General features: G+C 41.7%; 1 protein-coding gene across 4 annotated transcripts in view; it reads right to left on the bottom strand.

Annotated features, from left to right (window-relative positions):
* Nucleotides 1-16094, bottom strand: part of ATP2C1 (ATPase secretory pathway Ca2+ transporting 1) — an 86693-nt gene that overhangs the window by 55858 nt on the left and 14741 nt on the right. For 3 of the 4 annotated variants that reach the window (XM_032774920.2, XM_032774922.2, XM_032774918.2), the window contains 3 exons: nt 6491-6601; nt 2859-2975; nt 301-390 (listed from right to left, as the gene is read on the bottom strand). In XM_032774920.2, coding sequence (XP_032630811.1) covers nt 301-390; nt 2859-2975; nt 6491-6559 — 276 coding nt within the window. In that variant the 5' untranslated portion in view covers nt 6560-6601. The remainder of the gene's footprint in view (nt 1-300; nt 391-2858; nt 2976-6490; nt 6602-16094) is intronic. The other variant, XM_032774923.2, reaches the window with a different exon arrangement.

Here is a 16094-nt window from a genome sequence, read left to right as displayed (position 1 = left end):
TTTAATTTAGTAAATGTTGTCCATATACTTTGAGAGCTAGTCAATATATTGGTCAAACATTTTAACAAATGCAAGTTCTAGTTTTATTAACTGTACATTGTGGAAAAGATTTTCCATTTGCAATTAAGAATAGGCTGTTATTGAACATGTAACTTGTCTTATAAGTTAGAAAGGAGTGATACAGTGCACATTAACTTTTAATATTCCAGTGTTTTCCCAAGCTAAATGCCAGTTTACTGGAACCTAATACCCATTTTTTAAAAGTGAAACCCAAAGACAAGGTAAATTTCAGTTTCTTACCACGGTGATACTGACAGCATCATCAAACTGATGCATTACAATACTGATGACTGCAGAAGCCAGGAGAAGCATAATAAGAGGGTTTTTAAACTGAAAGTAAAAAAAAAGGAAAAAGTAATTCAGTAACACTCTGGAAGAATAATTACTAACACTCCCTCTCGCAGCAAGTTTGATATGTTGCCTTTGGGTGAAGTTGAATTAATTGAACCAAGTTTCTGTTTAGATGAGTGGTTTAGTAATAGGTCTTCAAATGGTAACAGATTTTGCTAAAACGTGTGATCTTCTTTAATCTCTGAAGGGACCTGAATGGCTCTCTTGGAGGGAATACAGAAATTCTTAACAGTATGTAAGACAACAGTGGATTTGGATATGGAGATGTCTTAATTTCCATCTTCCCAGGATGAGTAATTTTTGTGTATCTGTTTTTATTACCTTTTAAAACTAGACTGCTTTGTATTGAAAGACTTGTTAAAGATGTTTGAGCGGAATTAAAAATGCTTTAAAATTAGGGAAGACAAACTTGGTTCCCATACTTTGCCGTGTCAACGTAGAAATATGCATTTAATTTTCAGTTCACTTTTTCTTATTTTATGGTACATTCAGATTTCTTGTTAGAGACACACCATGCTTGCTTCAGATCTATAGGAGCTATAGGCACCGATTCCGTGGGTGCTCTGGGGCTGGAGCACCCACGAGGAAAAACTGGTGGGTGCTCTGCACCCACCAGCAGCCAAGCTCCCCACCCCGCCCCAGCTACCTCACCTCACCACCTCCTCCTCCTCTGAGCATGCTGCGTTCCCGCTCCCAGCGCTTGCTGCTGCAAAACAGCTGTTTCATGGTGTAACAAGCTGTGGGAGGGAGGGGGGAGAAGCGGGAACACAGCGCACTCAGAGGAGGAGGTGAAGAGGCAGGGCCGGGGATTTGGGGAAGGAGCCCAATAGGGGCAGGGAGGGGGTGGAGACTTTAGGGAAGGGGTTGGAATGAGGGCGGGGCAGGAGCAGAGTTGGGGCAGGGCCGGGGGGCCTTGCCTTTTTTTAAAATTGTCTTGTCTTCTTTGGGATCCATACCTTTACACAGGGCATGAAAAATTTACCCAAGAGTCTTATTATATATTTATCATATCATTATATATGATCACCTAGAGGGGGTGATTTACGTTCACATTTTAGCCTCCAGAGAACTCTTAATTATTCCAGCACCAGTTTGGTTAGACTATTCATTCATGAATGTGAGATTCAGAAACAGATTATGTCTAACACTTTTGTGCATTGCTAAATAAAAGGCCTTACAATATATAAACCAGTTATTTTACACTACAGGATTCCTAACTGATCACTGTACTAAGTTTACCCATTTCTATGTTTGTACCAGAGTACGGCCATGAAAGTGGAGAAATGAAGACTGGAGAGCAATCTTCTTTACAAAGTACTAAAAATTAAAACCCAGTGGAGGAAACAACTGACAAAAGGCTTCTAAGCCAAGGTGTTCTTTGCAAACAACTTGCACTTTAGATCTGACTAACTCACTACATCAAATACACGACACAGGATATTTATCCATAAAGAATAATGCATAAGGTATCTACAGAAAGCTCATTCCTGGAGAAGATTCCTAATTATTGTGAGGTGTATACATGGGTAATATATAAGGAATAATGTATTTCTATTGAAAATATGCTTTATGGACTTTGAATTAAATTAGTCACCAGGGGATAAAGTGTCTTGGTAATGGCTCATTTGGGGTATCACCCTGCCCTGTTTAGCCAGTGATGCAATACAAGGCTCAATTGTTTAGCCTTGCACAACACTAAAACTTTCAATCAGAGATAACTGCAAACAATCAAAACCATTTTAAGATAAACAAAAAGGAATTATAAAACAAGACAAGGGTTTACCCTGTTTTGTGAATAGAATCAAAAGGCTGTTTTCTGTATAGTGCAGAGGAAGGAAGGAGAAACACTCAAGGCATTCACTGAGAAACTCTTTGTAGAGCAGGGGTGTTTTCATTCATGTTTGGATCCCAGTTCTTGGGAAAACAGCCGTGTCTGAATGGATTGGGGGGGGGGGGGAAAGAAAGAGGAGAAGAACCTACTTTGAGATAGGAAAGGTAACTATATAAATAAGGATAGAACCAGGTTTACTTTTTGTGATTTTTATTGTAGCCATTTGAATCCACCACAGTCTTATTTCTACTCAAATCTTTATTGTCGTAGTAAAAGAGTAGGTTTATTTATGAATGTTCACAAGTGCTGTGTAGTTTATAGGAGTGGTGACTTAAGGCAAAACTGGTAACTTGTACCTTTGGGTGCAAAGGATCTGGGATTTCTGCAAGCAGCCAGTATCAGGAGCTGGATATTACAGGGAAGCAATTCAAAGGGACTCAGGAATTGGTGTGTACCTATTAACCTGCAAGGCAAAGCTAGGGCTTGCATAGCCCAGAGGAGCATGCTTGAGTGACTGAAAGGCTGGCTGAGTGCCACCAGCCACAGGCAAGACTCCCTCTCAGTGAGGTCAGGGGGGTAACAAGGTGACAGTCCATGAGAACTTCCACAAACTCACCTGAGAAATGTATTTTTTCCATAGTGGCTCATCTTCACTGATATCAAACTCATTCCATCCATGGAACGTCCGCCTATGACAAACTTCACAGTTTTTTAAGCCATTCTGAAGATCAGCCTATTGGAACATGGAGAGAATGTGCAATTACTGACTCCACACATAGCACATACTGGTGATAAGGAAATTAAAAAATTGGTGGGTTACAAGCAGCAGCAAAAAAGTTAAGCTCTTCAGATTACACAGGGATGGCATATTACAAAACAGCCCAACAACACTATAGTACAGGATGCTGCTCCACATCCATAACAGATTATACCTCTTCTCTGCAAAACTCTCTCATCCCACCCAGATACATTTTGGCAATCTATTCAGCATTCAGGCTCTTGAGGATTAGGTCAGGGGCTTAGTGACTCAGCTTGTCAACAATTTGAGAGTGATCATATTCTGAAATACTGGGCTCTTACTGGCCAAAAACTCCATCTATTTCATATTAACCAAGAGAGCACGTGTACATTTGGGATCAAAGCAGCAGCAAAAAGACCACGTACCCTGACGTTGACCCAAGATTTACAGACAAAAGCCTGGTCAGAGTTAGCACCCTGAATAAGGAATTATGAGATTGCTTCAGCCTCATACTGTTTTCCCAGTCCTCCTTCCTCCTCCTTTTCTTCAATGCTTAGCCAAATAGTCACAGCAATCGTTTGCCATTCAGCTCGGTCCATTCCTGCACAACCACAAAGGCTTGACAGCCTGAGAGGCCAACATCAGAACACATTTGATGAACCCGCGTAATAGGGAGGGGTCTGCCTCTGTGCCGCCTCCACCCCTCGGTTGTTGGAATTTTATCCTGGATGTTACAAGACACCCAGAGAACAGTGTTCACTGGGATGTCTTGTAGCATCCTTGTGACATATCTGAAAAGCATAAGGCTTTGGCCTCTATAGTCTGTAGGCTCAAGCGACCATAACCATCTGTATCACAGATGAAGTCACTTCACTTTATGACCAATATACAAAATGATGACATTGTCTGGAAAGTCTCCAGCTTTGTCCAGTCTGGGCAGTGTAGTGTCTGTGTTTCACAGCTGTACAACAGTATGGGAAGGATACAGCTCGAATAAATCCTAAACTTAGTTGTCATACTAAGATAATGTTGATTCCATATCAGTTGTAAACGGCCCATGGCAGATGCTGTGATGCTAATCCGATGGAGAACCTCCGTGTGAGAATTGGAGCAGCTGTTATGTATAGAACCCAGACAGCAAAAGCTAGAACTGATTCGACAGTTGTTGTTCAAAAAGGAGATTGGAGTTGCATGTGGACCTCGTCCTAAATTTTTGCAGTTTTGTCTTTGACCATGAAACACTGAGACCAATCTTAGCTGATGCCTCCTCCATATGCTGGAGTGCCTCACGAAACCTGTCGGGGCTCTGTAGTCAGCGTAGTTAAGGTCTGGTGATCTCTCGCTCATAATCTCAATGCCTATGGACCTCGTGAAATGCTACATTATGAAATCCATTGCCCGATAAAAGTGTGCAAGGGCCAAAATGCAATGTTACCTAAACACCAGATACTGATTTAAAAGGCGCTGACATCCAGTTCCCCAGATGAACACAGGCACTGATTCTATTATACAGCTCTCTAATCAAGTCCAGCAGAGCGGACTTCTGTAACGTGACACTGTCTACTGATTCAAATTCAGCCCTTAAGATCAACATATGCTATATGCAGGGGTTTCCTGAACCCATGATGCATCTCTGACAACAAGCAAAGGGCCAAAATGGCATCTAATGTGAACCTGTTCCTCGTAAAACCTGACTGTTGCGGATGACACTGCTGATGTAGCAAAAGCTCCAGGTGTGCCAGCAAAACATGCTGGAACACCTTCCCTGCCAGGTGATCAGCCTGTAGCTCTTACATTCACTGCATGGTCCCTTGCCCTTATACAGTAAGATCACAATATATCCTTCTAGTAGGCTGGCAGGGTTCCAGTTCTCCAGACCAGAGGAAAGATGGCCAGAAGTGATTCTGCTACAGGATCAATAGCACATTTTAGCAGCTCTGAGGGGATGCCATCAGCACTGGCTGCGCGTCCGTTTTTCAGTTTAGAGATGGCATACTTTACTTCATCCAGTGTTGGTGCATCGGTACAAGTGTCTGGATCCAGAACCGCAGTGACTGCCAGATCATCCAGCTCTGAACAAGCGTCAGGTGGAGGATGGTTCAGGACACTGTGATAATGTTCCACCCATCCTGAGGGCTGCTGAAGTGTTTTAAGGATATTTGGGGGATAGGTGAAGGAAAAAAGTAGTGCAGAAAATATGGTGTTTCACAAAAAAGCCAACCTTTTCTGTCGATACAGAGCCAACATTCATGGCCTTACAGAGCTTGTTCAACTTTAAAGTGTTCTGAGTTGTGCAAGTCCTCAACACACACTGGATTTTTAAATTATTCAAAAAAACTTGATCAATTTAACACAACTGATATTAGATGTCAAACTAAACTGTCTAATGTACTCAAGTTGCTACCAAATATTTCAAGAGCATATGTACAAATAGACATTTTGCCAGTGCTTCCCAGGAGGAGGAGGAGAAAAACATTTCTTGGTAGAATACAAAAAAAAAAAGTGAGGTCTCACAAGCAACTGGCACTTCCGATGCAAAATATTTGCCTTTTTAAACTAAAGGTCAAATTTATAATCTTATTCACATATAATTGCAGATTTTAGTCACCGCCAAACATGACTGATAGGCATCTGCTTCAAGAATAATGTCTATGAAATAATTTTAATAAAACTATGTAAGAAAAGCCATAAAGGAAAAATATTTTTAAAAGCCTTTAACATCTTATTAAGTTAGAGAGCCTAGTCTTAGCAGTTTGTAAAGAGAAAAGCAATTCTGTTTTTTTTAAATATATATTCTCAAAGGCAGTGATAAACGGTACCTGCTTTTTCTTTCATGGGACTTGATTTTTAGATGGCAGAGTACTTTAATTATGAATTTTAGAAAAATATTTAAGCTACTGTAAGAGACACTTGCTCATAATTTCTATTTTATTTTGAAATGGTGCTTGAAATTTTAATGAAAGGTTTCTCAAAACAGAGTTTCAACTGCTAATTTGAAAAAAAAAAATCAGGTTTGCATTCAAAATAGTTAATACACCTGTACCCCGCTATAAACATGGTCGTGGAGAGCCAAAAATCCCTACCATGCTATAGCTGAAACCCATTAGATCAGGGTAGGGGCAAGCAGGACTCTGGTGATTTAAAGAACTCCAGGCTCCAGCCGCTGCGGGGAGCCCAGGCCCTTTAAATCATTGGTAGAGCCCCGCTGTCACAGCCCCAGGGTAGGGGTGGCAGGGCTCCAGCAGTGATTTAAAGGGCTCACGGCTCCCCGCAGCACCCAGAGCTACAGGCCCTTTAAAGCCAGAGCCCCGCTACTATCATGCTATATGCAAATCCGTGTTATATGGAGTCATGTTATAGAGGGGTAGAGGTATAGTTGAAATCAAGCTGAAAGCCTATGTTTATATCTATTTGCATAAGAGTATACAGAATCTTGAGTAGCCTCTTAAATAGTTGCTACTACAGCAGTATTGTAGTAAGTAAACGGTTAAAACAAGAGAGAGACTTACTTGAAGAATGCTTGCAACTTCACTTACAGGCAATTCACTTGCTTTTTTTGAAGTCAGTACAGGAATCATTGTCTCATTGTCACCATTACGTATTTGTTGAAAACCTGCAACCTAAGATACAAAACACACAACTGTTAATATTATTTCAATAATTACACTCCAGGGTGATCAAATCTGGCTAACTTCATGATATACTCATCTCTCCATTTCAACAGTCAGCAGAGCGCTCACTTTGTTTCACTTAAGTGAGGCATCCAGTAACTATACAATATTGTACTATAAAATGCAACTCAAACAAAATAGTTATATTAACTTTGAGAAAGCACATTCAAAAATCAGAGCTGAATGCAGTGACAGTGAAATATAAAAGACTAAGTGCATGACTGTCAGGAAATGTCATTAAAAAACAAGTAGCAATGTTCCACTGAGTAGATCCTAAATATTACATGCATGGATAATCCTTTAGCTCACTATTTTTAATAGTTGAGCAAAACAGAAGTCATTTTGACAACTCCCTGATGGATTTCACTTCATGCTATTTCTCCTTGTTTATTCTCTCTCTGTGCCCCCCCTCCACCACAAACACAGTTCCTCACACCTTGTCAACTTTTTCTCTCTCCTACTGGTAATAGCTCACCTTAACTGATCACTCTCTTTAGAGTGTGTACGGTAACACCCATTGTTTCATATTATGTGTGCATGTAGAGAGAGCGAGAGAGAGATCTTCCTACTGTATTTTCCACTGCATGCATCTGATGAAGTGGGCTGTAGCCCACGAAAGCTTATGATCAAATAGATTTGTTAGTCTTTAACGTACTCCTGTTCTTTTTATGGATACAGACTAACACAGCTGCTACTCTGAAACTCCATGCTCTGTCCTCTGCTGGCTAATTCATGAAGCATATACCAATATGTTATCTGCTCTTTAAAGCAGGGTACGGAGAAAATTTAAAAAGGCTTTGTACAAAAACAAACCAAAATTAACAGTTATAATATGCAAAAAGCCTACATGAGCCAGTATTATAATCAGAGTCAGGTGCGGTAAGAGTTTCATGTTATAATTCATAAACTGCAGAGCAGTAAGATGTTTAACACTGGGAAATATCAGTAATGTGCATCACAGCATTGTACTGAAGATTCTTCTTTTCTGCTGGCAAGGATATTTAATGGAATTGCAGAGAAGGTAGATGATCTATTAAGGACTGAAAGCATTTCCTGCCACCTTCCTACCTCCCCTCCCCCTCCCCCCATAGCAGTTTCCTCCTCCCTAATTAAGAATTCTGGTCTTCATTGGACAACCACTTAAAATTGCTAATGCCAGTTTAGCTATTTCTAAATATCAAGAAATTCAAGATCGCAAATTATGTATTATGTATTATATACACTTATAAAGGCACAAAACACCTAGATCCCTTTATGTATAGGAAGCAGTCTTTCTATACAGTTATAGTTGACAGTTGCCTAGAGCAGATATTTGAACTTATGGAAACACCTTCTCCTCTCCCTTCCACCCAGAGAAGAGATCCCACAGTGACATCTTCATTTCCCCTCACATCTGCTCTCTGAGCCAGCAACAGTGTTGCCAGGAGCAATCCTCAACACACTGTCCATAGCATCAAAGTCAATTCTGTATCCACTACTCCTCTTCAGCATTGCCCTTAGAAATGCTTTAAGTCCCAATAAGCATCTATGAAGTGACTTGTCTCTTCCCCACCTGCCAAATGAGGGCACTTGTTCAGAGGCATCTTTCTACCAACAGCAACCTTGTCTCATTGGTGATCCCTGTAGGCAGCAGATTATAGAGACACTATACCTCTCTAGTGGATTAATTTAAAAACCTCTCCTCTACAGGGTGAGGTTTGATTTTCAGTTTTCTTCCTGGGAATGGCAGTCATATCTTTAACAGCACCACCTTCTTTGCAGGAATGCAGATTAAGTCTTTCACCAACAAGATGGAGGCAGAAAAAAAAAAAAAGTGTCACAAAAAGAGCTGGACCCTCATGGAATCCATGACTTTCACAGGTAGCATTACAAAGCTACTTTTACTTTCTGCAAAGAAGATTAGGATGGTCTTGAATTTATGATGCACTATCAAGTGTATAAGTGATTAATTAAAAGAATACCATTGCCAAAAACAAATGTCAACTGGATTGGAATTTTCATTGCCCCTAGGCCTTCTCCACTACCCCAAGTCAGGGTGCCCATAGAGATCTCTAAAGCAACGCAAGCTTTCCTTGGCCCAGTTAGTACCAGCAGACCTTCCTCTGCCCCAAGCAGCTTCCCAAGTCATTTGCCATCTACTCCCCAACCTTCCCAGCTTCCCTCAAGGCTTCATATCTTGAGTCCTACTCCCAATCCAAGGCATACCTTCCTGTAGGCTTTTTAAAACCACCAGGAGCTGCTGTGGATTTTAAGTCTTTACTAAGGTGGTAAAGTGATGGCCACACATGCCTATTCTGACAGCAAGCTGAACATTCTCAGTTCGGTTCAAAGGAAGTTCTTCATTTTCAGCTGACGGATTAATCATTTTCAACACCTGGATAATTTGAGTGGCTCTGTTTCTCTGAACACTACACATTGGCATATTGTCCAACAGTGGGTAGAGCTGCATAATGTGCAAGGTGAGCCTAGCTAGGACTACTAATAAGCATTGTTTCAGACTCTGTATGAAGAGGGTAGATCAAAAGAAAGTCTCATACAGGAATAGCAGACTCTTGTATAGATGCTTGTCTGTCACGCTGAGGATTTTGTTGGCTCCTGCGATTCAGAAAGAAAAATCTATTCTGGGCCTTCCTTGGGAAGCTTCTGTTCTAGATTCCCTCCCCTCCCCATGCTAGAGGAACAGTCCCTTCTAGAATAACCTTGGTGTTGGTACAGATTCCTATGCTACATTTGATAATGAAGGTTGATGCCTCCCTTCATTTTCATGCTCAAAGCAAGGATCATACTGCTAGATAATGAGCCACTTGCTTTTTATCAAGTAGCTTTTCCCTATAAGAATAGGAAATACTTGGTTTGAATGGCTTCAGTCAAGGCTTTGAGGTTTCTACGTAGTCTCCTCATTTGTATGGGATCTTCTGGAAGGAAGTCTCCTTCTAAGGGTATGACTGCATCTCAGTAGTGGAACAGCAGCTGCACCCACCTTCAGATTTAGCAGTCTCCCAACTTAGTTGTCTTTAATGTAACATTTTAGTTTAACATTTGGTTTTAACCAGAAGTACCCATTCGGATCTTATGTCCACAAAGCCTTATACACAGAAAAAATCCTGATTCTAAAACTGCTCGAACAACTACTTTCCCTTCCTGAAGTTATTGCATTCTCTCATTTGGGGAGAGTGGCAGGGGAAACTGAAAGCCTTAACACTGAGTATTTTAGCAGAGACTAAGTAACACTCAGGGCTTTACTAAATCAAGAGCCATTTTAACATAGAAAGGGGACTGATTTCTCACTCACCCCAGGAAATCCCATTATGGCATAGCTGAGTCCTTATGTGCCTCTGTTCCGAGCACAGGCTGCATTAAGTGCTCCTTAACAGGGTCTCCAGGCTGACACCCACAATTCTCACTCCAGATACCCGAGACAAGGCTTCTCTGCACACACAAACATGTTGCCACTTGGGGGACTAGGGAAAAGAATAAGAAGCCTGATATAGAGTACTGTGAGGGAGTCACAGTGAGGAGAGAAGCCCCACTAAACACTCCTTCAGTCTGGAAATCCAAGGAGAAAGGGTTCAAACCTTGATTTTTATATCACTTGCTCATTAACAGCATAAGCTGGGGTCCGCATACTTTGTATTTTATGTAGGCCCAGCACACTGTGTACATCGGGGCTTTCCACACCCCCACTCCTTGTGGGCCACCCGTCCATTGCCCTCCTTTTTATGGACTCCCTGCAACTCTCCCAATCTTCCCCCATCCAGGGTTCTGTGCAATCCCCATGCCTTCCCTCCTCCCATATCACAATCCCCCATTCTCCTACACCAGCAGCCCTGCATACACCAACCATGGCAGCAGAGAATCCTGTGGCACCTTATAGACTAACATGTTTTGGATGCATCTAATGAAGTGGGTATTCACCCACGAAAGCTCATGCTCCAAAACATCTGTTAGTCTATAAGGTGCCACAGGATTCTCTGCTGCTTTTACAGATCCAGATTAACACGGCTACCCCACTGATACTGCAACCATTGTAGGGATACAAAGAAGTTTAATTAGACCATGTGTTTATGATGAAAAATGATTTATTGTTAGATAATGATTTAAATGTTATTAATACTTTATAACTAAAGGTTTATATAGAATAATGTGATTCCCAGATTTAGCCTCTAACCTGCAAGTCCCAGCTGTGTCTGTGTGAAGCCTGCTCACAGAAATACTTTGTAAAAAAAACTGTTACAGGTTAAATTGACTAGTGCCCTTCTCTAAGTGACACTTTGTAATCACTACAAATAGAGACCTCCACCTCTGTAAATTCATTTTTATCTCACTTTATGTTCCTTTTTAATTGTTAAAAGACAGGAGTCTCACACTCCAAAGGTAAAGAGACAGTGAAATAAATGTAATTAAAATAAAAAGTGTATGTCAATGAGTGCCTAGTTTAATTGATGAATGAATGGTTAGGGAGATACCAGCCTGAAAAATTCAGTGTCAGCGAAGAAGGTGTCAAGTGAATCAACCAGGTGACCCCGGAGGGCGAACTGGGATCCACCCCAAGCACCTAAACATCTGACAGAATGGAGTCAGACACCTACTGATTGATTCTGCAACAGCAGAACAACCACCCAAGCACCTAACAAACATCTGACAGAATAGAGCCAGCGACCTGCTGATTAATCTGCAACAGCAGAATAAAACATCCCATGAACTAACATAGGGAAAAATCCTATAAAACTGAGACTCTTGAAGACTGAGGACTTTGAGTTATGTTCTGCTGCCAGCCTCCAGGAGCATCAGGTGCATCTGACCCAGACTCGGCTCCACTCTTGTGTACAGGGTACCTGGCCAATATTCTGCCACAAGCAACTTTAGGCTGGTAACTATAATATCTATACAGAACTTGTATGAATGATTGTGTGAATGGATATATGTGTATATAATCATAGGAATAAGTAGCCAAACAATGTTATTTGCTGTTATCTTTTATTTTATTATGGTATTTACAATAAATGTGACAAATGTCTTGTCCCCTTTAATAAGATCCTGCTAGTTTTTATTGGTATAACACCATGGCAGTGGCTCTGTGTCCTCCATTGTCTTCTTCCCCCATGAGGGTTTCCCAAACTCCTACTGCCAGCAGTTCTGTGTCACCCCACTTAACCCACATCAAGACCTTTGTGTGCACCCCTATTCTCCCTTTCCCATATTAGGGTCCCCTTGGCAAGGGACCTGCGTGAGCCTGCAGAGTCCTAGGGAAAGAACATCTTCTGCTGCCTGATGCCCCTCCTTTGCCCCATGGCTGGAGCTCTGTGTGCCCATGTCACCAATATCAGGATCCCCAATCTCTTCCCCACCAAGGGTTTGTGCGCCCCATTTCTCCCCTCCATACTAAGGGACAGTTTACACTAGAAAGCGGTGAAGATGCACTAAGCCGATAGAGAGCTCTCCCATCACTGTAACAACTCTGCCTCAGAGGCGGTAGTTATATGTGGGGAGAGGCCATTGTATACACTGGCACTTCGGTCAGTACTACTTAAGCTGCTCAGGTATATGGATTATTCACACTCCTGAGCAATAAGTTAACACATTTCTGTATAAGTGCAGATAAGCCCTTGGGAGCATGTGCATGCCCCCATTTCCTCAGACTCTCCTCTTCTTCCACCACCACTCTCCCCTCTGTCTGAAAGACTAGTCATTCAGGGTGTGGATATGTTAAAATCTATTGGAAGGATAAACTAGATGAAATGCAGTATCCTGGAAACTGTTAATGGGTGCCTGTCATAAACAGATAGTTAAGGGTTAATGTCTCTCTTACCTGTAAAGGGTTAACAAGCTCAGTGAATCTGGCTGACACCTGACCAAAGGACCAATTGGGAGACAAGATACTTTCAAATCTTGGTGGAGGGAAGTTTTTGTTTTGTGCTGTTTGTTCTGCTCGCTGTTCTCTCCTGGGATTAAGAGAAGCCAGACATGCAATCAGATTTCTCCAATCTTACTGAAACAGTCTCAGGTTCAAGATAGTAAGTAATAGATATAAATCTAATCCGCTTTCTGTTTGTTTTCTTTATTTGCAAATGTGTACTTTGCTGGAAGGATATTTCACCTCTGTTTGCTGTAACTTATACTTAGGTTGGGAGGGAGAGTCTCTCTGGTCTAGGTAAAGCTGAGACCCTGTAAACATTTTTCCATCTTGATTTTACAGAGATAATTTTTACTTTTTTCTTTCTTTAATTAAAAGCTTTTCTTTTTAAGAACCTGATTGATTTTGTCCTTGTGTAAGACCCAAGGGGACTGGGTCTGAACTCACCAGGGATTGGTGGGGGAAAGGAGGGGGGGGGGTGAATTTCCTCTGTTTTAAGTTTCAAGGAGTTTGAATCACAGTATCTCTCCAGGTAACCCAGGGAGGGGAAAATCTGGGAGGGAAAAGGAAAGGGGAAGGGGAATGGTTTATTCCCCCTTGTTTTAAAACCCAGGCGGTTTGGGTCTTAGTCTCCCCAGGGAAGGTTTTGGGGGGACAAGGAGTGTACCAAACACTGTATTTTGGTTGGTGGCAGCACTACAAGATCTAAGCTAGGAATTAAGCTTAGAACGGACATGCAGGTCCCCACTTTCTGGACGCTAAAGTTCAACGTGGGAAAGAGACCCTGACAATGCCATCAACCAGTTGTTCGATCTATAGACAATTACAGAGGTGCTTGAGGCTGTCAGACATTCACAAGCTCTGCCAATTTCTTATTAAGGGAATGCTTGTGTCTTTTGAGGACACAAAGCCTATAGAGTTTCCAAGCATTACCCAAGTATGCAGGCTGAGAGAGAATAGTGCGCAGCTCAAAACTCATGTCTTAGCACAACAAGGGTCACTGACTTGCAGCAGCAGGACACATCTTGCCCTCAGGCTCTTGAAAACCTGCTCTTGGACTTGGCTTGATGTTTACAGAGCTTCTCTGTTGCTGTGGAGATATATAGAGGGCTTGCTAGAGTGATATCACACTGGAGGAACCAGAGGGTTAGAACCTTAATGCTCTAATGAGTGCTCAGTTGAGGGGAAGGATAGTGCAGCTAGAAGTTGAAAACATTGAAGTTACAATTACAAAAGTGATTGAGAGAAACTGAATTGCCAATTTGTTCCACCACGGGAGGCAGAAACTCTGGTGCCTGAAGTGCAAGGCTTACTCCTGGAGGACCAAGCAAAGCTGTCCCACCTCTGAATTCCACAGGTCAGACGTATTACGTGTTAATTACAAATGAGGAGAGGCTGTGCAGTAGAAAGCTTAAATCTGGTATTTCGTAACTTTTGAATGCTTGATCTTGCAACCTCAACTTTAAGTATTTTTGTATGTAAAGCTATCCATTACTTCAGCTCTGAGTAGGTTTGTACAGAAATCAATCCTCTGTTTAAAACACCAGACCATCTCAGTACATTGAGTGCATTACGCTGGAGCTTTGTTAGGTTACTTATAGGCATTACCAGCAAAGCACTTCATTAGGTACTCAGACATTTAAGTTAAATCATATATTTAAGTCACTGAGTGGGAGCCTTACATAACGTTTATCAGTGTAGCATTTTCAAGACCCAGGCCTGGTTTACATTAGAAAATTAATCTGGCATAACTGCTGCTCAGTGAAATGAAAAATCCACCTTCGAATGGCATAGTTACACCAACCTAAGTTACCAGGTAGACAGCAGTAAGTCAGTGGAAGAATTTTTCCATCAACCTAGCTACCACCTCTCAGGGAAATGGATTACCAACACCAATGGGGAACTCCCCCTATTGACACTGTGCTGTAGTGAATTTAAGTGTAGATACACCATCAGGATGAATCACTATGAAACCAGACCCTTATCACGTTGCTACTAGGCAGTTGCTTTGTGATTAAGTATTTCCCTCTAGCTGCTAAATAGCTTTAGCTTGTTTGTGGTACATTAGTATTCTTCTGTGCTGGACAGTGATAGTGTCCTAACATTAGAAAAATGAAAAGGAACTTCATTCAGACCTACAAGAGATGTGTCTGCCAAGATGAAAGCTAAGCGCCTTCCTAGCATAAACTCTAAAGGAACAAAATTTTGAACCAAGCACAACCTAATATACATTTGAAAAAAACTGCCTCAGACAAATAAGAGGGAAGGAATTGTTTTTAAACTTCCATGCATGACAGAAAGATGAGTAAATAGGGCTTCATGGAGACCAAGAGTCAAATATAAAAATTCTAAAAGCCTATTTCCAAAGGAGACTCATTCTGTGCAGGGGGCAGGAACATTTGTTTTATTAAGCCTAGTTTTGTTATGCGGCATGTTGTGGGAATTGGGGATGCTGGTTAGTCAAAAATTCCGGTTAATTAAGGCCTGGTCTACACTCATCTTATTTCGGAATTAGAGTTAATTCGGAAAAAAAAAAATGACTCCGTCCACACAACCCAGTTTTTCCCATTTAAAGGGCTCTTTAATCCGATTTCTGTACTCCACTTGGGCAAGGGGAGTAGCACTTAAATTGAGATCGCAATCCCAGGTTAAAGGTACTGTGGACACAATTCAACATTATTGGCCTCCAGGAGTTATCCCAAAATGCTCCCTTGTGATCGCTCTGGACAACACTCAACTCCGATGCACTAGCCAGGTGGGCAGGAAAAGCCCTGGGAACTTCTGAATTTTGTTTTCTGTTTGGTCACCATCAACACAGGTGACCATCAGCACAGTCCACCATCACAGGAGATCATGCAGTCCCAGATTTGCAGACAAGCTCCAGCATGGTCTGAATGGGAGGTACTGGATCTCATTGCATGTTGGAGAGACGAGTCTTATGGCAGAACTACTAGGGATTATAATCAGCAGAGAAGTTAGCAAAAAAGTAGGGAATTAAGAGGAGGCATGGGCAACAGTCTCCCAATATCTTTTAAAATAACAAAATAATGTTAAGTTTTGTAGTTACATGTAGCTGTAGACCCCAGTGTGAAACCACGGGTCCACTTAAGTTAATGGCAAAAAAAATTTTCAATACAGACAATTCGCACCAAATCAGAAGTCTGTGTGCTGTTCAGAACAAAGGGATCTTGCCCCTCTAGAGCATTTACTCCATTAGTGTCACAAATTTAGTCAAATACCCTCTTTCAAGCACTCACCAGCCTGCTATGAGGGAAACAACTGCTGGATCCCATGTGGGCTTTAATCCTCCAGAATCTGAACAGAATGCAGGTATTGCCCATCTTGGGGTTCCTAGGCATACTCGCAGGGTGCAGATCCTCTATCTAGCCCCCTTTTCTGAAAGCTGAGACCTCATGCAGAAGGGAAAAGGGGGGAGTCCCCTGCTCTAAAATGAGAAAATGAGAACTGGTTCTCCTGGCTTCAGGCAACCTCTTCAGCATACCCATTATACAGTCAGAATACAGTAATTTAGGGACAATGGAGAACAGTTACCTTTTCTAGCAGGGAAGTGCTGTAACTCCTGGCACC

Source organism: Chelonoidis abingdonii, chromosome 2, assembly GCF_003597395.2.
Source record: "Chelonoidis abingdonii isolate Lonesome George chromosome 2, CheloAbing_2.0, whole genome shotgun sequence".
Classification (NCBI taxonomy): domain Eukaryota; kingdom Metazoa; phylum Chordata; order Testudines; family Testudinidae; genus Chelonoidis; species Chelonoidis abingdonii.
The sequence above is the reverse complement of the archived record's forward strand: the minus strand, read 5'-3'. Positions and strand labels throughout refer to the sequence as shown.